The sequence below is a fragment of the Leptinotarsa decemlineata genome, unplaced genomic scaffold (genome assembly GCF_025532065.1).
Source record: "Leptinotarsa decemlineata unplaced genomic scaffold, Ldec_3_MD MMD2_tig00001719_RagTag_RagTag, whole genome shotgun sequence".
Classification (NCBI taxonomy): domain Eukaryota; kingdom Metazoa; phylum Arthropoda; class Insecta; order Coleoptera; family Chrysomelidae; genus Leptinotarsa; species Leptinotarsa decemlineata.
Window position 1 is genome coordinate 8,225,213 of NW_027412569.1, and position 25,244 is coordinate 8,250,456.

The 25,244-nt window shown below is 35.9% G+C and overlaps 1 protein-coding gene across 2 annotated transcripts in view; it reads right to left on the bottom strand.

Annotated features, from left to right (window-relative positions):
- Positions 1–2,703: 2,703 nt before the first annotated feature.
- LOC111503321 (uncharacterized) overlaps positions 2,704–25,244 on the bottom strand; it is a 33,872-nt gene continuing 11,331 nt past the window's right edge. For both annotated transcript variants that reach the window (XM_023157603.2, XM_074176400.1), the window contains exon 2: positions 2,704–6,102. In XM_023157603.2, coding sequence (XP_023013371.1) covers positions 5,248–6,102 — 855 coding nt within the window. In that variant the 3' untranslated portion in view covers positions 2,704–5,247. The remainder of the gene's footprint in view (positions 6,103–25,244) is intronic.

The window sequence follows — 25,244 nt, forward strand, 5'->3', positions numbered from 1 at the left end:
TTCCAACTGTATTTTCATTTGAAAAGGCCACTTTAATTTGTTCGGTACTGAGTAGATTTTCAAATTTATCAGATATATTTTCTACAAATGGAATTCTGTGATATTTGGGTTTCACCCCTGTATTTTGGGAGGAGAAATTTATTTCTTCAATTATTTTTCTAATAAGGTCTGTAGGAAAATTATTTGTTACTAAGTAATTCTCAATTGATTGGAGATTTTTGTTATGGAATTCAGAATTGGATATCGCAATTGCTCTTGACTTCAAATTCCTTATAATGTTGATTTTACTCTGAAAATTTTGTTTCGAAAAATAATTTAAGTTTACCTTTAAAATTCGGTTTACATCTTTGATTAGTTTGGAATCTAAAAATGCTACCAAATTGTGTTCTTCCATTTCTAGATTGAATTTTAATTTTGGATGAAAACTGTGGAAAGTGTCCAATATTTCAGTTAGTTTTTTTTTGGAATGGAAGTAACAATATCTTTTGAAAAAAGGCAATGAAAATGACAACTTTTTTATGCATATGTTTTGTAGTTCTGCCATGACCAAGTCTGTACAAATGGGTATCATACAATTACCCATTCCCAACCCAAAAATGTGTTCGTAAAAAGATCCATTGTAACAAAAATATTTGGAATCTATACAGAATTCGAAAACTTCCATGAAAAGATATAGCAGGGGAGCCCACGATGCAAAATGCGGATTTACTCGAGCGTCATTGGGACATATTAGGTTGCAAAGCTTAGATGATAACAAGAAAAAAATGTTATATAATATATACCTTTTCATCGGTGGGGGAAGCGGCTATAGATTTTTATATATGTAAAAAAATACTGTTGCATGGACATACTCGAGCGCGTCAGATATTGATAGCATCAATGTCCTACGTATTTTTAATAATGTTGGTATGTTATTCTGATCGTTTGCATGATGTGGGTGGTTGTACGTAAGGGTTAGAAGTGAAAAGAAAAAAATTAATCGAGCGCGTCAGATTTTTCAAGGGGGTTTTGAGTGCGACAAAAAAAAGCTCTCATTCAATAATCTGACGATTTCGATCTGACGCAAACTCGCGGCCATTATTATAATGTGCAAAAAAACTCGCCATTTTGAAATACTCTGGCGCGTCAGATTAAGATATATATGGTTCATCTTTCTGTTTTAGACGTGCTGTCTCATAATCTGACGATTATCTAGAGGGATTCGCTTAATCTGACAATTTTATTTTTTCAATTCATTGAACTCAATTAATTGAAAAGCTCAGGAAATAGAATGCAAATAAATAAGTGTAAGTTTTTTAAGAAGAATAATCGTATTTATAAAAAAATAATTTTTAAAAAATGCTTAAAAAATTATAATCAATTGATGAAGAAAAGAGAAATGAAACTTTCTATGTTTTATACCACTTTTATTTGCAACTAATGTTACTGCAGTTTCGTCCTATAAGGAAATTTTCAAACTTATACAATATATAAGGACATTTTCAAACTTATACAATATATAAGTTTGAAAATGTCCTTAAAGGACGAAACTGCAGTAAGTTTAGTTACAAATAAAAGTGGTGAAAAAAAGAAAGTTTAATTTCTCTTTTCTTCATTATGATTTCCTACCACGTAGTAACGGCTACATCCATCAATTAATTGATCACGAACGAGTTTCTGTGATCAGCTGTGATGGCGGCATGGCAACAGAAATCTGAGTGGGGACGTAATGAGAGAGTAATAGATAGAGAAAAAGTGAATGGAGAATAGAGGAATAGAAACTCGGGAAATATAGGTATCACACACCTGCACGCATTAAACTTTATCGACGAAATTTGTTATTTCGGCTTGCGGAAATCGTTAGATTTCGAGCTACGCTCGAGAATGTCGGAATGACGTTATTTTTTACAACTTTGCTGCCCTCCCCTATCGTTACGTTACTCTCAAATTGTCAGATTACTGGAATATACCCTTTTTAGCAGGTAATTAACTCACCCTACCTTAATCTGACGCACTCGAGAATTTCTGATGATCTATATTTTTTTACTAATCTGATCCTTTATCCCTCACAGGCGGCATTATATATGGGGCTCATATTTGGTGGAGGTACTTAATCCCGAAATCTCCGCTTGGGCTCCCCTATTAATATATGGGTAAAGTGGTGAAGTTTGAAATGACTTCCCATTTTATTCTAATTATACTGATCAATAGGTCTACAGGAATGTAATTAAAAAGAGATACCACGTCAAGAGAAATTAAAATATAATTCTCAGGTATAATTTTATTTCTGATATTTCTTTTCAAATTTTCAAAAGATCATGTACACAGTTTATGGTTGTTTCAATAGGTACGATAAAGTTATAATTTTATTACAAAGTCATTTTATTGATTCATAATGTATAATAAATAGATTCACTTACCTTCAGTATCTTTTACTCTGAATGGGTGGGTATTTATGGAGTAGCATGGTTCGTGTTTCATTGTAAATCAACTTTAGAGATGATTTTAGATTCCCAATATGAACTATTTTGCAAGGTTTTCTCAACTGAGAGAATTTAACTGACATCTGCCTGAATCTGAAGATTGGATTGAATCGAAAATGAATCACTCCAAAATAAATTTCAGCATTTTGCGAAACATTTTTCATTGATCATTTAACTCTTATATCATTTTCAAATACGATATTAGAGCGAAGGAAGCTAGTTAATTAAGGAAACACTGTCATATGCCATATAATAATATATTCAACAGCAAGTACAATACAAAATTTACACACTATATAATAACTTCAATATAGTAATATGAATATAATACATGAGGGATTCAAAAATGCGGGGAAATATGATACACCAAGGTAGTAAATATGCAAAAATATTGCTAACTTTAATCTCTTAATTCGTCCGCCAGAATAAAAAAGACAACAATGCGACAAATCAACATTTTTTTTACAATCGTCAGCTTGACTATCACCAGAGGCGTAATCCTCGAGAAAAATTCTTGGGTACGCCAATGGCCGTGAATCACTTGGTCTTGAATCGAAGCATTCCACGAAAATGTCCAGTCGAATTCAAGAACCAAAAATCTTTCAGAGATCTAAACATATTTATTGCAAATGATTGCATAATATGCGAGAGCGGTGAAAAATCTCCAGAAAATGACTAGATCGAGGGCAAGAAAAAAGTCAACTGGTCTGAGGATCAGTTGACAGTAAATTCGACAAGGTTGGACTCCGCCGAAAAGTCATTTTCTGCGACTTTCCAAAGCCATCGCGATAAACAGTACTTTCAATAAAAACAATTTTTACATGAGCAATTTTTACAGATTATGTACAGATGCGAGATCAGTTGAAAGGTCCTAGTTTTCAAAACGACGTCAAAACCAAAGATCGATCGCGAAAAAAAGAGACAGTAAGCACAGTACTCTAGAAAAACCTACATCTAAATCAGTCAACAGTACGTCTTGAAAGAGACTACAACCGTCCCGCATATAAACAATCATTGGGTACAAAAATACACCGAAATAAGCTGATCAGCACCAGAAATGTGCCGGTTCATATGGGGGCATTTGTCATTCTGACCAGCTTACTAACTCTACTTTTATTCATACTTTACAGGCAGGCCTCTTAAAATTTCAAAATTTCAAAACTCTTATATATAATATACGGACAGTCCCATCTAATAGTAATAGTTATTCTAGTACACTGAAAGCACGAGAAGGACCACTGTATCGCCCTCCAATATCATAATTTTCATTACAAGAATATCGATGTTGCTCGCTACTCTAGAATATTGAACTTTTTTAGAACTGTTTACACTATTGTTTGTGCGTTGACTCGACAACAAAGGAGCTGAACCGAAGAATGAGAAGCGTTCTGAAAACTATGAAAAACCCTCGGCATGAAGCCCAAATATTTACCAAAATTTCAGATCAACTGGTACAAATAATTGGAAAATATTTGGAATTCACGTTGCGTAGGACTGTACAGTTTTAGGTCAGGACATGAGTTTGGGAGTGGTGAAGACTGTAGCTACACAAAGCTACAGAAAGTCTAGTCCATATCGTTTACAGTTTGCCTGTGAAAAGTCGTCGTTCTGCAAAAAGCGCGTGTATGAACCCAGATGACAGCTGCACAAACAATCCTAGCCTACTACTTATCAAACCGACTTGTATCGACTCTAAATCGATTCGCGTCGATTTATATCTACTACCACCCACAGTGCTTTGACTTTCGAATTTAAGTACAATTCTGGACAGACAAATATATGATTGAAATACGGAGGAGCTAATGTGTTGAAACTGTAAAGTTGGTTAATTCTGATTGGCTCAGGCTGTAGGAAACTGCGTGAACTTCTCCTCCTAGTTCCAGGTGAAACAATTTTCCAAAATTTACACAGGCGAATAATAATAATCAGTTGAATGCACCAACACATCACATACAGCGTACAGTAATCGCCAAGATGAAGAGGTCCAGTTACTGGCCCCCTTTATTTTGACGGAATAGAACGATAACACTGATAATGAAAAAGCAGCGGCAGAACCATAAAAGACTACACGGACTTTTGACAACTAAAATATTGGTCATCAAACAGATGAATCACAGCCTGTTTTTGTGTTCTGTTGCCATGTTATGAGGTCAACAGTATTCAAAATGTAGAAAACTAATCCCGGCATGCCGGTGACAAAAGTACTGAGCTAGGCACTATTAAAGTCCAATCAATTCGGAACACGCCAAAAAGTGGCTAAACAGAGCACCTACTTGCAGATCTTGGTTGGTTATTGGACCCATTAGTGTCAGCAAAGTTCAAACAATATTTCTTACTCGTATATGAATATATGGGTATTTTAGGTATACTTTGTACATAGCGCTTATTGCTGTTGTGGTTACAATAACTACGTGGGTATGGGAACGCACTACTGCCTTTCGGCTTGGCAAACGAGCCTTCGTCCTTCTTTATCATTACGGCCCAACTGGATCAGCGAGTAGGCACCCTACTTAGACCTATTCCAAAAGATTATCCGCTGCCTAACACCTAATCTAAAATGACTGCTCGTTTAAAAACTGGTAGATTCCGGTAATACGTCGTACAACGATAAATACGAAATAATAAACGCAAAATGAGATCATAATCGGGGTTAAGAATATTTATAACAATATAAAAACTGTCGATGTAGCCATCATCATAAACTGAGGCTGTAACGTACCCCAAGATTCAACAATGATTGTGCCTCCATTCAGAGAAATCTCAAAGAACAGTCTTAGCGTCTCTTTCAAGGTATCATAAAGTCACCGTTTTGCATGTCGTCCCAGGGACTGTCTATATTTGAGAACATAGGGATGTCACGAGGACAGGCAAAGTCCAGATGCGAGCCGGAACTGTTGGAGGCGGTTTCGAAGCTGAAGTCATCCAGATCGATGCCGTCCAAGTGCAGCAGGTCGTCGATCCTGTCCAGGTCCTCGATGGTGGTAGGGAGTTGCGTATGCGAGAGCCTGTCCTCTGGCTCGTCCTTCACTATAGACCCGCTGAAGTTGTTAACCCAGTCATCGTAGATGGTCGCGCTTTCTGGTGAGTCTGGAGTCTCGCAGGACGGGCTCGATGGGACTTTGGCGAAAAAGCTCACCTGGGGCAGTTGCGTGGGCATACTCTGCCTCAGCATGTCCTGGCTTTCCACAACTCCCGACATACCCCTCTGTTCTATGTTATTCGTGCTCGTCAGCCTGAACTTCAACTTCGAGGCGACCGTCTCTGGCACAGAACTCCTCCTGGCGAATATCTTTTCTTTCACCGTGGCATTGTTATTCGTGTCATTCTTTTGCAATTTGAGCGTCTTCTTTGCCTTCTTATTGGGGCTTGTCTTGGGGGAAGGTTTGGTGCTCTTCTTTCTAGGGCGGTATTTGTAGTCTGGGTACTCTTTCTGATGCAACTGTCGGAGCCTTTCTGCCTCCTCGATGAAGGGTTGGCGTTGCTCATCGTTCAGTAATTTCCATCGCTTGCCTAGTTTTTTCGAAATCTCCGCATTGTGCATATCTGGCGAGACTTCGCAGATTTTTCTGCGCTCGATCTGGGACCAAACCATGAAGGCGTTCATGGGTCTCTTAATGTGGTTGGGGTTGTTCTTTTTCGTCTGTAACAAGAAGAAAATACGGTTAATCACCAAATCGAATGGCAAGTTATGATAGTTCATTTGGCTAGAGTTTTCACGTGGGCAAAATAATGAAATGCGTTCTAGATTCGGAATACTACTACCACTATCAATAGAATCAGTTACGTTTCCCAAATATACTGCTTTAAAATTCATGAATAAAAGTACAAGTGAAACAAACTCTACATACAATCCAACGTATTTCCTAACACATCAATTAACAGAGTCAAGGTCGACATAATAAAAACTAATTAAACTCTTAATGAGCCATTGAGACTTCTACGTGTGTAATCTTCACTTTCGATTTCGATTTAATGACTAGTGTCTTCCACGCAACCGCTTCGTTTGGAGGTTTCCGTAATTGTAACTCACGATAATTCATGATTTTTTTCATAATTTTCGCTAACTGAACCACTGATGCATGCCCAATCGGCACAATTATCAAAGTCGGCCAAGGCGGCGGGTTAGGAAACGCTGCCTTAAGTCGAGCAGAGTTTTGTAATTCGGAAAAGAACGGATCGTTTGTTTCTTGCCACTCGTGAGAGATCAGATGAAATTAATATGGTTGAGTTATGAGTAACTCTTTATGGTAGTTTTATAATACCTTTCTATACAGTATCAACAAAGTGTTGCAATGAATGAATGAATGAATGAATTTGGAAACCTAAAAGGAGACGTTTTGAGACCATCATTGCCTCGCTCCAAAACAAAAAAAAATATGACCTCACGATGAAGCTACATCTGTCAAATTAGTTGTCATTTAACCAGTCTGTTTTGGCCAAATCTCCAACACGTGCAAATAATAAAATTGTTTTATCAAAAAGTCGCCATAATCGTCCTACCAAGAGCTTAGTAATCAAAAACTTGAAGTATTGAAGATGTTTATCATACCCTGCGGAACCTGATCATATTTCACATCATTATAGATTGTGTCTCAGCTCTGGTTTAACCACTAACAACTCTAATTAATATATGCCTGAAAACATCAACTGTACCATCAATATGGAAAATGTCGAAAGTCTGCCCAATTTTTAAAAAAGGAGATGAAAGTGAGATGAAAAATTACAGACCAATTTCATATGCAACTTTTGCAAAGTATTTAAGATGCTTCTTGAAAAGACAATCTATTGTCATGTCAGCAACATTATTAGCCCCAAATCAACACAGTTTCATGAAAGGACATTCAACCACCAATCTTGTAACAATCACTCAATGTGTTGCAGAGGTGAATTGATGTAATACAGGATTCAGATCTGCTGAGATGTAATAAGATCGAAGACCTAGGGGTAATATTCGACCATAAATTAACATTTGGTAGACATATTTCACAAAAAGTTTCAGAAACTCTAAGACCTTATGGTTTCATTGCTAGAAATTGCATAAATGCAATATGCAAATATGCAAATATTGTCTGGAGTCCGTTCTATGAGATTCATAACATAGCCATTGAAGAAGTTCAAAGAAAGTTCTGTAAATTTTTAATTTTCAGAATAGAGGATTCTTACCCTGAGAGAGATATATGAACGTTTGGAACTTTTTAGTTTAGAGCATCTCACAAAATATGCGTCGCTCATATTTTTATTCAAATTAGAGAGAGTTGACTCAGTCCATTTTTAGACCTCTCAGAGCAAGAACTAACATTATCCTCAATTCTCCAATATATGTTATATGTATGAATTTCAATAGTATTTGTTCCCGTTGTGATATATTCTCTACTAACCTTCACAACATCATTAGATTTGTAAATCTAATGCAAAGAAGGTAATTAGAATTGGTTTTTCATTTTGTTCATTTTATTTTTTGTTGTTTATGGTTAAGTATTGTGAATATAATTTTATATTGTCCTGTAAATGGGTAACTGTTGGACAATAAAGCTATTATTATTATTATTTCAGTAACTAGTGAATCAGTAATAGTTTTACTAACTTTAGCTGCAATTTTGCTGCCTCTTGTACTGCTGGTATATAAATTTTCGAAGCATGAATTGTTAGTACCAATTTTTGGACCACATTTCTGAAAATTATACATTTCATGAATTCATCGACTTATTTAGATCTAATCTGAAGATAATGTTACTTTGACATTTGGTTTATTGTTTCTTTCAAATACAAAAAATTCATCAAGCTAAATTCTAAATTACAGTGAAACTATTATTCACGTTTCAATCAATACTAATGGTTTTCCGTTTATAATATAGGAATAGCTACAGCAATCAAGACATTATATATTCGTCTGATATGAATAACTGATTAGTGAAACATATTATGTTCTGTATCTTATAAGTACTCGTTTAAAGTGAGTCGTAGTCGTAATGACCCACATGCTGAACTAATTTTATCTTTGGTGTACAACTTTTTTCTGGTATCTACATCAAAATTTCAAACCTGAGAGCGAAATGAAGATATTTTGTGTACATAACAAGAGAAAATTCGTCAAAAAATGCCAATTTGGTGCAAAGTTAACCCCAGTTCCATTGAACTGTCACCTCAACTTTTACTACCAGCATATTAAGTATCCATCTGGCTGGACTTGTGCACTGAAGATAAAAAAATTCCAAGGCAGTTCTGTTGACAAATATGAGAATATTATAATTGCAGCTGAAATATCATTGATTCAAAATTATTAACCACTCTGTATGAATCACGATAACTCTAAACGCTACAATGGAAACGTATCCAATACCTGATTGAACTTCTCACGTCAATTACCGACAAAAGCCATCAAAACCCGACACAATAGACTTCCACTAGATCGTTCGAATCGAACCGTCGTACCGTGTTAAAAACAATCGACGATATTCCAATCACGCGTGGCGCCTACGCCACTGCCGAGACGATTGGCATTTGTCTCACGCACGTTTCGATGAGTTTGCATGTTTTTCGTTCTTCTCTCTGAATTCTCAATTTTGATTTTCGCCGTGGTTCGTGCTAGACACGGCTATTGCATACCTAATCAATTTGTAGAGTGACTTTTTCGGCGTTCCGGGAAAACAAGATGATTAGATTTCGGGGAGGAGGTGGAAATGGCAAGAGAACCGATGTACTCAAAAAATCCGATTTCAGCGCAAACCGAAAAGATTTGTATGTGAGGCGTGCTCTTTGAATCGAGTGTGTCTTGCTAGGTAAGTTTGACCAACATATGTTCATTTTCAATCTGCATGAACAAATGACACATCATTAGAACACAATTTGTTCTAATGACGTGTGTTTTGACAACGACAATGTTTTGGATGGATTATTATTTGAAAAAACTATTTTTTTACTCGTTTTTACAGAAGCTTCCCACTTTTCATAAAATAATGGGAAAGATTTGCAAAAAAAACACGAAACAATTACTGAATGAAGTGTGTATATATGGTTACTACTGACAAACGAACAGATCATTTTTCAAATAAATTCGAAATTTATAAATTGTCAATGCTCCCAAGCTGAAACTTTAGATACCTTAGCCCATAATCTCTTCAATTATTGAGTACATTATCGAAGGATAAGTTAAGAGAGCTGCATTTTCTCTTCACAGAAATCCCATTCTTGACGAAAGGACAATTTATACTGAGTACCTGATGTACCTGATTATTTCCAAGAAGACGGGATAATCTTTTTCGAACATTGTGAATTCTTCATGCACATTACACAGCCAAACAAAATATAGTTTCTTCGAAAAATATGCATTTGAAACATTCTCTGTCGAATGCTGGCAGATCCTAATGGCCACTATATTGTCAGATTAGCCATATTTGAATTCATCGGACGGTTTCTAACATCTTTTGAAAAGAAATTTAAAATTACCCTAACATTATTGCAAGTGAAATTTTCGAAAACATGAAGGATTTCTTTTTGGTTACTTCAACAGCTGGGCTAGCAAAAACCCATTGATGAAAATAATAAATGAAACATTGATGATGGAGCATAAGAGGCTAAAAATTATAGTACCTGTGCTATAATTATCCTGAATATGTTTTTTTTTTATTTTGGTAGCTTGAATACAGGCTAACAAAACAAACGACAACTCTGTTAAATGAAAAGTAAAAGTAAGAAAAGTGAAAAATTGGCCTTAAAATCATTTTTTGATTCTAAAGTGGTTCTTTTAGCCAAAATACGAAAATATGAAACATGCGGGACAAATTTAAGGGGCTACTACTTGAACTATTCTAAGGATATTTTGTCCTTTGATGATTTTTGATAGACTTGATAGGTTCAGTGTAGGTCCGATATTGGAAAGATATGGCCGACTGTGGCACAGTGAACGAGAATGGGTAATTTTTCTCGAGTTAAGTTCCGTTTTGTTTTCAATACCTTGCAAAGTAACGCCAGAAAAAATAACAAACGAAATTGGTGAACTGCGGTTCTTTTCAAACATTCAATATTTCAAAATATCATTCTGATGAGCTCTAAAACGGAAACAGTTTTATCTTAAACAAACAGTATAATCAACATAACTAATGTGATCTTTGCATTTATCAAAATACACCACTATTCAAAAGGGTACATAAAAGATTAGAAAGCTTTTCTATCTCTCATTAATAATAAACGTTTTGATTCTTGCCATGCTGCAATTTTACATAAAAGCGAACGAAAACCACCTTCAAACAAATCACAATTTGCCTGTTGAAACTAAAAGACGAAGTTCAATTGTTATAGTCATGGAAACTTCATTAAATCTGGCAACATCGCAGTAGTGACTTCAATGCAAAAATATCACCATTCGTTTTTTCACAGTGAGGAAAAATATGATTATTATCTGATCATCAGCAGATCATTTCTGGCAACACCGCGTTCCAGAACAATCGATATACAATTCCAGTATTGAGATTAGAGTTAGCGGTGGACGGTTGAGCGAGTAATAACGCCCTCTGGCGGACTCTAGTAACGCGTAATTGCAGTATTAATTACAGTAAGGACTGGACTAACGGCCATCCTGTAATCCAAATTATCCGGACGGAATGAAGTGTTATCTGGCCTGGTGCAGGCGGTCGCAAACGGAGGATATTCATAGTTTTGCAGGGGTGAAGGTATACCGGGTGTTCGTGGTTACTAGGCAGAATTGGAAAGATTATTCTGGGAAGGTCTTAGCTTTTGGACAGTTGCAGAAAAAGCTTTTCCATTAAGTTTCAGAGACGAACGAACGAACGAACTAATCCTACTCGTAAACAAAATTACCTTTTTCCACGGTTAATATACAGGGAAGGCTGAAGGAGAAAAGGAGAAAATATTCAAAAATATTTCACTTCCCCTTGTTGACCCAACCCTTATATCTCGAAATAGCACCAGAGGTCACGCAATATTTTGTTTGAAGGTCATTGATTTTTTTTCAACGTTTTCTTCTTTTGAAAATTCAATGCAGTAGAATAAAAACGTAACAAAAAATCTACCTTCATCAATGTGAAGCTACCTACCATGATTCTTGTCAAGAATACCTTTTTTTTTGTTCAAAAGTCAATGCTTCGAATTTGATGCTTGTAGTGAAAAAATGAAAGCCGTTCTTGCGATTTTTTATTGAAAGTAGAAGTGATGAATACTGAACTTCAATGATATCATCAAAATCAAAGTTTAATCCATTTTGAGTATTAAATTAATTTGTCCATTACGATTTAAGCCCAATATTTCAGTTTATATGAGAACGGTAGGTGTGCTAATATTACAGCAAAGTTGTTTGATATCCGAAATCTCTCATGACCAAATTTAGGAAGACAAGATCAGTATCGTCAATGACTGAATTCTAAAATCCCATAAAACTCACCTTTTTAACAAAATGTATACGGATATCTTCGATAAACGCTCAAGATTCAACAAGAAGGGTTATTCTAAATTTTTCTAGCATATATTCCCCTTTGAAGTTCAAAAGTCTATACTAGGTTTTTAGAAGTACATTGAAAAATATTTCATTACTTTTTGAGTAAAATAGATCACACTTTCAATCAAGAACGACTATTATAACTGAAATCGTTTATATCTTCAAAAAAAGTGCATTTTTGTCTAACAAGAAATATCAAAATATGCGTTTATGAAAAAAATATAATTTAACTGCGTATATTCCTACCTCTTACATTTCTTTATAAACAAATACATTAATTAAACAAATAATCTTCGTGCACGAATTAACAATTAAGTAGTAAATTTCACAATGATCAAAAAGATCATAGATTTTCAATGTGAACAAAGCATGAGAGGTCGATAAGTGCAAGAACACCTGTTTCAGCATTGGTAAGAATTACTTATGAAATACGACCATTTAGAATAGTTATTAATATATGAGAAGGGTTAGTAATGTGAATCGATAATTGAAATTCAGTAAAAAAATAGTTCAAAGTACAGGATATTTAGAATAAATATAATCGGTAAAGGTTAGTGATATGAATTAATATGGGTCAATCATTAATTTGTTATAATTATTTGTATAAGCATAACATTCTACGATAAAGCAATGATTGAATCACATTCTTAAGCCAATTCCTTTTACTAAAGCTACAAAGATTTTCTCCAGAGAATGGGAAGGACAATAAGAACGACCGTTTTGTTTCTGCACTAGCCATAACTTTAAAACTTGTAAAAAGATACTTTAATTTCGCTTTTATCGCCTTCCTATAAAACGTCAACAGAATGGCCCTTTTTTCAATAAAACCTTCCTCGGCAATGCCAACAGAGACAAATAAACTCGGCTTTTATACAACATTATGCTGTTTTGAAACAATATTTTGATAACCTACTTAGGTGGCTTTATTAGAGAAGTAAACGTAAAACCCGACAGGGGAGTACTTCCCGACATACTTTAAGGACCTAAGGAAATTTTCGCTCGTTTTATTGATGCTGCTCGTAAAGAATAATAAAGCAGGTGCTCCGACAATCGTACACAATTTGAGATGATTTTTACAATGTTTCGAAGTACCTTTACCAGATGATGTCAATGGGAAATTACACGTTTGTATTTCTGCGTATAAAAATATAATATTGTTTCATTGATGAGAGAAGTGATACTTTTTCTGCTATCACTCATTTAATATACTAAACTATATCCATCAAACAAACAAAGCGACCAAAAAACAATGATAAATGCGTGATCGAAGGATGATCACCACGCACATTTGCATCTATTGGGTATAATAAATAAGCCTTACGCTAGCCAATCAGATTTAACTGCAATCGGCTGGCAGAATTCATTGTTGAAAAATCGGAGTGGTCAGTTACGTTTTAACCCATGAGGTGTGTACATATATATGTCAAATATTGATAAGGCAGAAGAAACTGTTAATTTGCTCCATCTAAAAAAAATTCTATATCCAGCTGCATATTATTGAAAAAATTAAATGAAATTTCGGCCATTCCTTAGTAAGACATTTTGTAGCAGCAATCCGTTGCTTAGTTGGACGGAGTATAACTATTACAAATGAGAAATGAAAATGAATAGGTTTCTATATTTTATTCACGAATAAATCGTTCCTTCTGGTAAATCTAAATCATGTATTGAAACAGTTGATATATTCATTGTATGGAAACATCAAAAGTTACAAACATGTTGGTTGAAGTGTTCTCTATAGTATGTCAAAAAGTACATTGAAAAAATCATTCCATTTTCATTGTCATTTTTTGGACTTTTATGGAATATATAAGTAAAAAAGGCGATTTTCAGTGAAATGATTATAAGGAATTGAAAATACCCTTTACTCAAAGATATTCAGCTGAAAAATGTTATTATTTCAGTTGAAGATGTAGCCTGGAAATATTTTGTATTAAATAAACTCTTTCGATGACATAAATCTCACCATTACTTTCAACTACGCTAATTTCGATAAGTTATACGTTTACTAGACACGCTGTATATTGACAGTTCCACAGCTTACTGCAACTTTTATTTGAGACATTTTCCTCTATTCAAATACCAACTATCCCTATGGCTACACTCTGTACACTCAATAAATAAATTTATTATTTATATTCAGTAATCTGTGAAAACACAATTTCATTTTGATACAAATGAAACATTTGTCAATCGACCAATTTTCATAAATCAATGGTGTACCGCAATTAAGTTTTTTTAAGTACATCTACTACAGAGAATGGTATACCTCCTTTGAAATTATTCAATGTTATACCGGATATAGTCTAAATAAATTATTTTGGGTTTTGCCCAGCCTGTGGAATTTTACTCTGTATATCAGTCTTGTCATCGTTAAATTTAAAAGCAAAGCAGTATTGCCCATTCGAAAATCACCAATTCAGCCGAATCAACACGTGTCAAAATTTGTGAAGTTGCCAAAAATCTTCTGGTTCATTAGCCAGGTGTAAATTTAGATAAACCTAAAAACTGAGTAAGTTCAGGCCAGAATTCTTTCGCAAATTCATTTATTGAAGGAATTTACAGAACTTCTATCACACTCATAAAATTACAAATAGTCCTTATCGGATTAGAACAGATGATTAGTATACCCCAGTGATGAAAGTAGCATTTGGCGGATTTCAAATGAATCATTTCTGAAAGGAAAATTTCTTAAAACCACCTTTAAAACCATAATAAAATTGTTTTGAATGCTATGTAGAAAGAAATGTGTTATTTGGAGTTCTAAGTTTATCTTGAAATATAGTTTCACGATTTTTATACACGTCGTAACTTTAAAACGCAAGATTTGATTCGCGAAATTGAAAATACATTTACATATTCATAATCAAGCTCAATTATAAAGTTATTTGGTTGGTTGCTATAAATGTCATCTATCTCCGACTCGACCTATATTTTATTCCGCTAATTTGATGAGAAAGTGGATAATAGAAAAACGCGCGTCGAAAGCCAAGAGTACTGTTCTGGAGTGGACAACGTGTTTTCACGTGATTATTGATTATTAGTCTACACGTGTAGTACATTTCTCAATGTATTATCATAGTTTTCGCAGTTATAACTTTCATTGACAAACTTTTGATGCACTTGTTAGCAGTTAGGGAGGTATGCAAGCCCAAGCGAAAGTTAATCTTCAAATCAAGCTGAACTGCGGAATTTCTCACGAGCCGAGCCGAATTTATACGAGCCTGAGCCGAATTTATCCGAGCCTGAGCCGAATTACACGAGCCTGAGCCGAATTTATACGAGCCTGAGCCGAATTTATACGAATTTGAAACGGCTTTCAAGCCGTTTCAATCTTTTCTGAACCATGAGAGGGTCCTGATCCATTTCCACCCCTCAGAGATGAATTTATAAAAAACCCAGGTATAGGTGTCCTCAACTATCTCATCAAATCCCGACATTACATAAGGATAACGAAAGTTGTAAAGTGAGTGTCCATCTTTTGGAGAAAAATATAATATACAGATAGTATCTAAAACATAATTTATTCGTGGGAATATTACCAGTTTTGTCATTTCTTCTTCTCTCTTTTTATAGTCTTTGCTTCCCTTTGGCGCAGTAGACCAAGTTTTGCCTATGAATATTACTGTTTAATCCCAACACCAAACCGTTATTTTTAACACCTTAACACGTGTTTCAATTACCAAGTGATCATCTTCAAGAGAAAGAGTCCATTTACTAGAAACAACGAAACAGAAATCAATTTTTTTTCATAATATTAGTTTATAGTTATTACTGATATCAATCCACTGCGTATCCAATATCGCGTTTACAAGAAGCATCTAACATTTGTACGGTGCCGTTATCAAAACTACGCATAAAACAGCAGGAAACGATAGCGTGTATCTTCTGTCGAAGGTCGCTCGTGTTGATAAACCTTGCATTTTATTCGTATTTTTCTGCTGTATAACCTTATACGTGACCTTAAGACGAGTTTTCCGTGATAAGATGTTCAGCTGTAATCAGGGAGGAGTCGTTATAGTTTCGGGAGTCAATGACTGAATACTCCGCTGCGTTGGATAGACCGGGGACAAATCAAGTAAACGTCCTGGCCACTCCCGTCTCATCCAAGTAGTTGTGTATCCTGAAACGTATAACATGTCAGACATTACCCACTTACTTGGCACCAAAGCGCTCTCCCGCAGTCATCGGCTCTTCTTCTACCGATTGGATACCATAAAACGGGAACTAAACATGCCTCACACAAGTTCCAAGTTATAACTTGCACAAAACAAACAGAAACGATTCTACTTCACCGCTTTAATATCCTTTTCGTGAAAGTTTTCCGCGCTGGCGAAGTTTCAACGTGTCATGAGATATTCATCAAACATTTAGAAATTTAAATTGCTGGGTTTATTTTCTAAACGGCTTGCTTGGAGGAAATTGAGAAAATGATGAAGTTGATTGGAACGGGGTGGGTTTCGATAAAGGGAGTTTTTATACTCCGTCTGCTGCTTCTGACGATCATTGATTTCTGTGTGAGAGATTTCAGAAAAGTTAGGATGTTGCTGGAATCTGATTGTTTAGAAGTTAATCATTTGTCGATATAATTATTTATATTGACAGTTACAGTATAAAGTTGATCACACATAATTCTGATGTTAATAAAAGCATCAAGAATACAGGAGTGTATTTAATGTTTGTGTAGTGCTTGGCTTTTTATTTTCCTAAACTTACGTTACAAATATGTTGTGCAAGAAATTACTGAATTTGCTCAAGAATATAACTGCAATTGAAAAAAAATCAGTGAAAAAACTTGTGAAATGATTTTTTAATTGAGAACAATATGTCTTTGGAATTATCTGTTCTTGAATATCTTGAAGAAATCCCTTCTAGAAGTAAAATTGTGGTGAAGTCTTACAGAGTTTTCCAAGTGTGTCAATTCAACTTGTTTTCTCGAGTAAAGTATGCATCTCTGATCCAAACATGTAGCCTAATTTAGATTTACATCTAACATTGTGCAAGCAAAAGAAAACTGATACCGAATATAATTGAGTTTGAATCAGTCAGGCTACCTCTAACCAAAACACAAGTTGAATCTAGAAAGTTTCAGACCAAGTAAAATTCAAGTTTTCTGAAACAATTCAATGATAGAAATAAAAGTTGTTTCAACTGCATATCTTAGCATAAGTTCTACAAGCAACTACTATCTGGGTTTCAGCTTCTTCCTCTTTCTGGCCTCCGTCAGTGCTACCCGCACCTTTTATTTTAACCTCCGTGAATCTTAGTTCATTCTTGAACAATGTAAGATACAGTATCCCTTCAAAATATTCAGCTATTCCCCAATAGATGAATATCTTCGCCTGTAGCATCAAAGTTCTTGGTCCCATATCTAAGACCACTTGCCCTGAACCAAGATGACTGCCATCTTAATGGTCTATAAGACGTAGTAGCACGTCCAGTACAAAATTCAATAGCAGGGAGGATAACGCCCCTCCCCAGAGAACAACCCTTCGCAACCTGGGCCACAACTGTTTCTCCCATAATAGTAGTATATACTGATCTTTTCATATAGAAACCCTCGCTCAGATTCACAGGAGATCTGCTAAACTACAACCGTAAGGATGTAAGGGTAGAGGAGGAAAAAACCGCACTGCATGTGTTCTGTGAATGCGAAGCAATAGCAAGGCTGAGACATGCAAAATGCGGGAAAGAGAAACTAGAAGCTAGCAGCTATATGAAGGGGTCAGTGTCAAGGCTATGGAGTCTCATCAAAGGTATCAAGCTAGACAATGAGCTATAACAACAAAGGAGCATCACAGTGGATTTGAAAAGGTCGCAGTGAATCAGACCATGGGCTAGCTCCTTGACAATATAATCCAATATACTTATCTTCCTCTAGGCAACTAGTTTGAACGCCTGCAGCTTCCCTCTGGTCATCGGTGCCTGGACGATCAATTACGAAGAGGTATTATTGAATTTACCCTTTATATACAAAAAAAAACAGATGAAGAAAGTGCCTCCTTGAAGTGAATGACTTAGACATATAGGGCTCAGTCGTCATCATCATCTGTCATCTTCTCCGTGATTCTCAGAACCAAACTTGCCCTGAGAATTGAAAAAAAAGTTTCTGAATTATCTCTAAATGAATTCCATATAGTTCCATGATTAACTTGGTTGAAGTGAATTTGCGTTTCTATCAACTTCTTTGCCGCTTTGCCAATCGGTCCTAGATGACCTTCAGTTCCGAACTTTTCCAGAAGCCCATTGTTAGATGTTTACGTCGGTTTGCATCAGTGGAGTAACTCCCACAAAAATAATGAAGAGATTAGAATTGATCATATTTCAAGTAGAACGAAGTAGTAGGAGCCTATCCTAGGTCGGGAGGAAGAAATAGTTATTCGATCATAACGTGCAGAACCTCACAAAAAAAACTGGCTACATTTCAAAATATTACGTTCACTTACTCCCGGTGATAATTCAATCTGCATTTTGAAGCTGATCGTTTTGCATATCTTCACTCTGTATGATTATTCTAATCAAATAAATGCAGCACAGTCGTTCCAGCTATCAATCAGCATACAAATAAGGCGAAACCGATGCATAATCAGTAAAATCACTTACGCACGTGTTTTAAACTTTTATCTATCGATATGGATTCAAAGATCGTCACGTACTTTGGTCCTTGGTTGAAAGAGAACGTGAGGACAAAGTTTTGCAAGATTTCCGGGCTTGCGCGATTCTTATTCCTAGTCGTGAAAGGCCAGCCAGCCATATTTAGGAAGTATTGTTCTGTATGGCCTCGCTCTGTACCTATTTGCACATTTACGCGGTTCTGGGATCGTTAGCGAGCACTGGTGTGAATTTTAATGAAGCCTAACGTTTGAGGGATGACCTAAAGTTATCCACTCTGCTTGTACCACAACGTTATATGTAATAAATTAGAAAAGACTTGTTGAAGATAAACACTGCAAGCACTGCCTTGAAGCGAGTGCTAATAAAGAAGAAATAAAGCGTTGTGAGAATCAATAAATTAGAATATACACTGGAAAAATGATATACAAAAGTTAATGAAAAGGATAATACAACTGTTTGTTTGAAGGTGGTTGACAATAATGAAATAACACAACTGATACGAGGGTTGTCTTTTATGTTTTGAGATTTGGCAACCCTAGTGTTGCAATCTGGCAACTGACAGCTCTATCATATAGTTGGACATTTTTGAGCTTATACGTACTCAAAACGTATTGACATACGCGCGCTACTTGTGTTGTTTACACTAACTTAAAAGATTCATCTCGGCCCAAAACAACTTTCGACGTGGCTTAACTCAGCAACAGTGCATGGATGAATTCAATTCCATTTTTGGCGATGAAGCTCCATCAAGGACCAGTGTTTATCGATGGTATGATGAATTCAATCGTGGTCGTAGTTTGAGACAACCTTAGGCATTAGTGGGACCAGCATACTTACATTCAATATTGCATAAACATTTGACTGTAAAAAAAAATTTGTTCGCGTTGGATCCCACACAATTTGTCAATCTCTCAAAAAAGGCTCGTGTCGATTGGTCGAAAGAAATACTCAAAAAATACGATTGCGGTGCTTCAAAACAGTAGAACAACGCAGAACAGTCAATTCTGAGTGGTACACAACCATTTGTTTGTCACTTGTCTCCCAAGAAATCAGGAAAACCAATCGCCAAAGATGGATCACTCTTCACCACGATACTGCGAGCTCTCACACATCGGCCCAAACAACTGCATTTTTGAGCACCCAAAACATCGATATGATGAGTCATCCGCCGTATAGTCCTGACTTGGCACCGAATGACTTCATGGGAAATATTTTGAAAAATAATAGTCATTTTCGATGATTAATATTTGTTTTTGTTCTCTAATCCCGAAATATAAAAGGCAACCAGGGTGGAGCCAGAAGTGCCCGGCCTCACCCAGAGATGGCGGTAGTTGTTTGAAAGATATCACGGTATTAAAAATCACACAATCGTGTTATTTGTACTAATCTGTTATATATTCAAATTATCATCGGTTATGAAGGATTTAAAAATCATTATACGTACTAGATTCTTCCTCAATTTTTGGGATGGTACAAATATTTTGATTAAATTGAGAAAATTTTCGCGAAAGTTTCACTGTCTTAGTGTGATTAGTCAATAAGTATTTTGTTCAGCAATTTTCAGAGCTGAAACTTGACCGCTTCAAACTTATGATAATTGGAAACCATTCTTTCAAAGATTCCACGGCATCGATCGAAGGAATGAGGCACTGCAGTTGTGGCTACATTCTTTCGACTTACACCTCTTCCAATGGAATTAATCAGCAAAACCATTTTCAGATATCACTAGGCCATCACACGGCTAATGTCCAGCAATTTTCAGAGCTGAAACTTGACCGCTTCAAACTTATGATAATTGGAAAACATTCTTTTCAAAGATTCCACGGCATCGATTGAAGGAATGAGGCACTGCAGTTGTGGCTACATTCTTTCGACTTACACCTCTTCCAATGGAATTAATCAGCAAAACCTTTTTCAGATATCACTAGGCCATCACACGGCTAATGTCTTCTCAAACTGGACGGTTTTTATTGTCAAAATTCTCTCAAGAGATGTGTACTGATTGGTGATGATTGGGTGTCTAAAACGAAAGATAAACAATCATAATATCGCCAACCAGGCGAGGTTTTTGGACTTTTAACAAGGTTTTATATATAAATTGTTGAGAAACTAGTTGACGTGAATAAGGCATAGAGCCATTAACGTCAAAATCCAAGGAGGGTTCCATGAAGGAGACCTGGAAATCCATTAACAATCCACTACCACAGATATTCAGAAGATAAATTTCTCTTCTCGAAATGGATCGTGATTTTCAAGCAATTTTCCAACATTTGCATACATTCCTGTGCGAACACCCCAACCCTGTTTCTTCAATTATCCACGATACGAACTCGTTGGTATTATCGAGTTTTGGCTGTCGCACTCTCCAGTTCTGCATTCGCATTTAGCCTTCGTAAAAAGTCCCCCAAAAAGTATGCACATTCGATCGTCAAGGGCAGAGCTAATGGAGAATTACAAACCAGTAGAGCGCATATTCCGCTAACGAACAACGTCGGTTAATAAAAAGAGTCGGAGGATAGTAGAAACTACGTTCGTATGGAAAACAACGTTGTTGCCAGCTGATCAATCCCGAATGACTGAAATTCTCTCTTCAACCTTAACCTTGACAACTAACGCAGTAGTGTTTTTCAAGGACAAAACACAAGCACTACAGGAAAATTATTGTGCCAAAGTGCCAAAGTGCCAAAGTAGCGATTTATATTGGTTTTGAATCGCTGGAATTTAAATCCATTTGGAAAAACGTTCTCTGAAAGTTTATTACACATAAACGCAGCTCTCCAGATGAAAGAGTTCTTAAACAGTGAAGTTCGAGGTGTACTGAGCTGAACCTCAAAACGAAGGGCAGCCACAGTCTGTCGCTTATTTTGGATATGTACCGCTCTTGGGGGAGTCAAATGTGACAAGTCACTTGAACACTTCTCGTGAAGGTATCTATAGAAGAGAGACAAATCTCTACTTCGATGTTCCAGGCTATCAAGGTTGTACGCGATGTTCGCGTCTCCAATCAGGCGGATGGCTCTTTTCTGGATGGAATCCAGCAATTTCAGGGTATGTTTGGGGGCGGAGCTTCATACATGAGAACAATACTCCAAAGAAGGTCGGATCTGAGCTTTATAAAGCAACAAAAGTAGGTGAGGTCTGTATAGTTTTCTGGTTCGAAATAGTGTTCAAGACTTTTGAGAAGCAGCCTTTGCAATTCCAGCAACATGATTGTTCCAAGACATATTGATGTCCATTTTAACCCCCAACAAACTTATCGAAGCAGAAAGCAGAATTGTCTTAGATGACATTATTATATCCGTTTAGGAGACATTTATCTTCTTGGAGAAAACCACTGCAGTCGGTGGTGTGAATTAAAATTGAAAATTTAGTTGACTTATAGCTCTTCTTCATAGTCAACGAATAATCTTGATAGTTGTACTTGAAATGAGTGAAGTTTTCCTTTTTCTGAAAATTCATCAACGTTCACAACAAGGATTTTGATAACATTTTTATTCTTCCTCTTCCATACTACCACAAATTTCCTCATTGTAAGTTCATGATAACTATAGAACATAATCAACGAAATGACTGATCAGTAATCAACTGTCGCAGGTGGTTCACCTCATCCAAAATTCTGGAGTTCACTCTGGAGTCTGGACGATATTACTCGATGAATTATCCTCCAGGTGTCCTATTTTTCCAGTCATAATAAAATAAATTCAAATATAGCTCAAGAAGTATGTCTTCTGATGGAGTAGTAGAAAGCCAAAAATTAGTCACTCCTAAAAATTAGCCCTTTCAGTTTAAATAATACAGTCTATAAAACCGATGCTGACACTATCGAAGGTGTTGACTTTCCCGGATTGGGTAGATGAGGTATGTTTTATAGATAGATATAAAGAAAGCCTTCTTACCGCGAATTTTTTTTAAACTACTGTCAGTTTGTGAGTTATATCTCCTCGATAGGCGACAATTAGTTGAAATTCAAGGGTATACTTTTTTCATTATAACATCAACGTCAAGGGTGCCACAAGGTTCCAATCTTGGGCCTTTTATTCCTCCTGTTTATCAACGACCTCACCTTGGATTTACAACGTTCCACATACATAATGTGGAACGTTTCTCATAATTATATTTCATCAAGCATTCCATCTAAACAGTACATACATGTTGTACTATCGGTACACTACTATCGGTGTACTATCGGAATGTCGGTGAATACTCTTTCTTCTCAAATGAAGAAAATATATTGATCTTTCCATACAGCATCAAATCCTAACCAAGTCCTACAATTATATAATAACAGAATATATGTCTTGCAATTTCGAAACAACAAGTTGATGTCATCTATATTGATGTGAAAAAAGCCTTTCATCAGATTGACCACTTTATACTTTTAAAAAACTTCAAAGAATCGGATTCTGTCAGATCGCATTCAGTTTGTCGAATAGGGCGGGTCAATCGAACCATTACATTTCTACTTCAGGGGTGCCCCAGGGGTCTAACCTGGGACCACTGTTATTCTCAATTTTCATAAATGGCATTTCGGTAAGGATCACATGCACTCGTTTACTTTTCGCATATGACTTCAAGATTTATTGAGGAGTTAAGTCCATGGAAGACTGCTATCATTTACAGAAGTAAATGCAAAGTACTGTCTTTCTGGAGAATTTATTTTTGTAACCCGAATATTTCTTTTCAAAGAGTGGCAAAATACAGAAAGACAAATGCTGTCCAACTTCGAAAATAGGCACAAAAGATCACTGAAACTTCAAAAGTTTGTGCGTGATTAAGATAGTAATATGGTATAGAATGAGACAGAAATACATTATAATCAACTTTCACATTAGGACAATGATTACATATCGATTACATATTACATAGGTAGCATTAAACTAATTTCATAACTTTTTTGTCCGCCGTTTTTTTTTGTCGTTTTGGAGTCTTATTTTGAATTGAATATTTTTGGTACGAGAAGCATTGACCGGCTGTTTTTTCGTAGATCGGAACTTGTTATTTCTTATTGGAGTTTCATAACAGCGATCGATAATAATAATAAATGTTAGCGGTACCATATCATAATGAAAAATATCGGTTCTGAATGAGACGAAATCTTCCTTTGATTCATAAAATATAGTGATTTTCGCCATCAGGTCATAAAGGCGAGTATATTCCGGCTACAACCCAAAACGAGGACCTCAATATTTATCAGGCGTACATCCACACTATCCCACGCATCGAAACGAGCCCAAAACCCGAGAGAAAAGTGCACGCAACCTCATAAAAATCTCCTCCCGTTTATCATCTCCATCTCACACTGAACGTGCAACAAAAGCAGAATATAAAATATCTAATAACTACACCAGTAATATATCCTCTCTCGCTGCAAAAACTGGTTTCAAGAATAAATCAAGAGTGCCCCGAGCCCTCGAGAAACAACCGAACGACTAACAGAGAGATCGCAGCAGGTCACGCAGTTCATGGACTACTAGATCGTGGTAAAAATTATACTTTTATTCTTGTTCGAGTACGGATAACCTTCACTCCGCTATATACTGCCGTGCTCTGTTGTATATGAGTTCCTGAACTCTAAATTATAACTCTGCATCTGGCCGGAATACAGAGTGTTCAAGATCCACAACAATCATCAATCATCAACAATCATCAGTTGTGATGACCTTTATTGAAGTTATTATTTTTCGCTAGATCTAGATATATTCTATAGTGTCTTCCAAGAGGGACTTTCGAACTTTGAAAATTGATAACGGCCATATTGTTGTAGATACATCTGTCTAATTTTCATGAAAAAATCATCTTCAGCGATGAAGCCCTTTTCTGGATGTGCGTGTACGTGAACAAACAAAATTGTCGAATTTGGGACTCATAATTCTAATCACTGGATTCCTTATGGAAGCAAATACAGTTAAAAAATTGAATTCTGCTCACCCAGCTCTTGATGGTTTTGTAAAACAACTATTCCATGACATGGAAAATATGAAAATGTTTGGTTTCTGAAACTAGTCATAATCATGTCGATCGATATTTTCAAATGTATTTAAATATATTATGTGTTTTTTATTTTTCGTGTTACACCCTCCAACAAAATATGTATCTACGCCCTTGTACATCTCACTTGCCAAATGATTCAGAACATATTTCCATCATGAACGCTTTTCAAGATTCGATATTGATAAATTCCCTAAAACGTCTGTTGATTCCCAATTTCGAGTTCCCGTCCATTTGGCTCACTCAAAGTTTCTGACAGCTGCATCGTCGAGTACAAATCGCGGTTGCCAAGAAAACAATTGAAGAGCGATAGAGCCATTTATAACCATCTCAGAGCCAGATATGACTCCAAAGTTGATTAACTGCTGAATATCTCACGGTTCGACTTTTTTTCGTAGTAGACTAGATGGAAGATGCTTTTATAAGCAGATAATTGATGATTTATATCCGTTCCGTGAAAAAATAACGTTACATCATTAGGTTGTTCTATATTAGGTAGATTAAAACCCATTAAAGGAGAAGACTATGTGAATAAATTGTGTTCCAAATACATTATCAGAATACCGACTGCTGGAGTGGCCAGTGGCGTGCTGGTAGAGAATCTAGTTGGTAAGAAAAATATTCAGTTTTACGTTTTTGAAAGGTGAACTGTTGATTGTGATTTTTGTCGAACACAATTACTTTTTCAAAGAAGAAAATTAATAACATTATGACAATTTTTAGGAAGG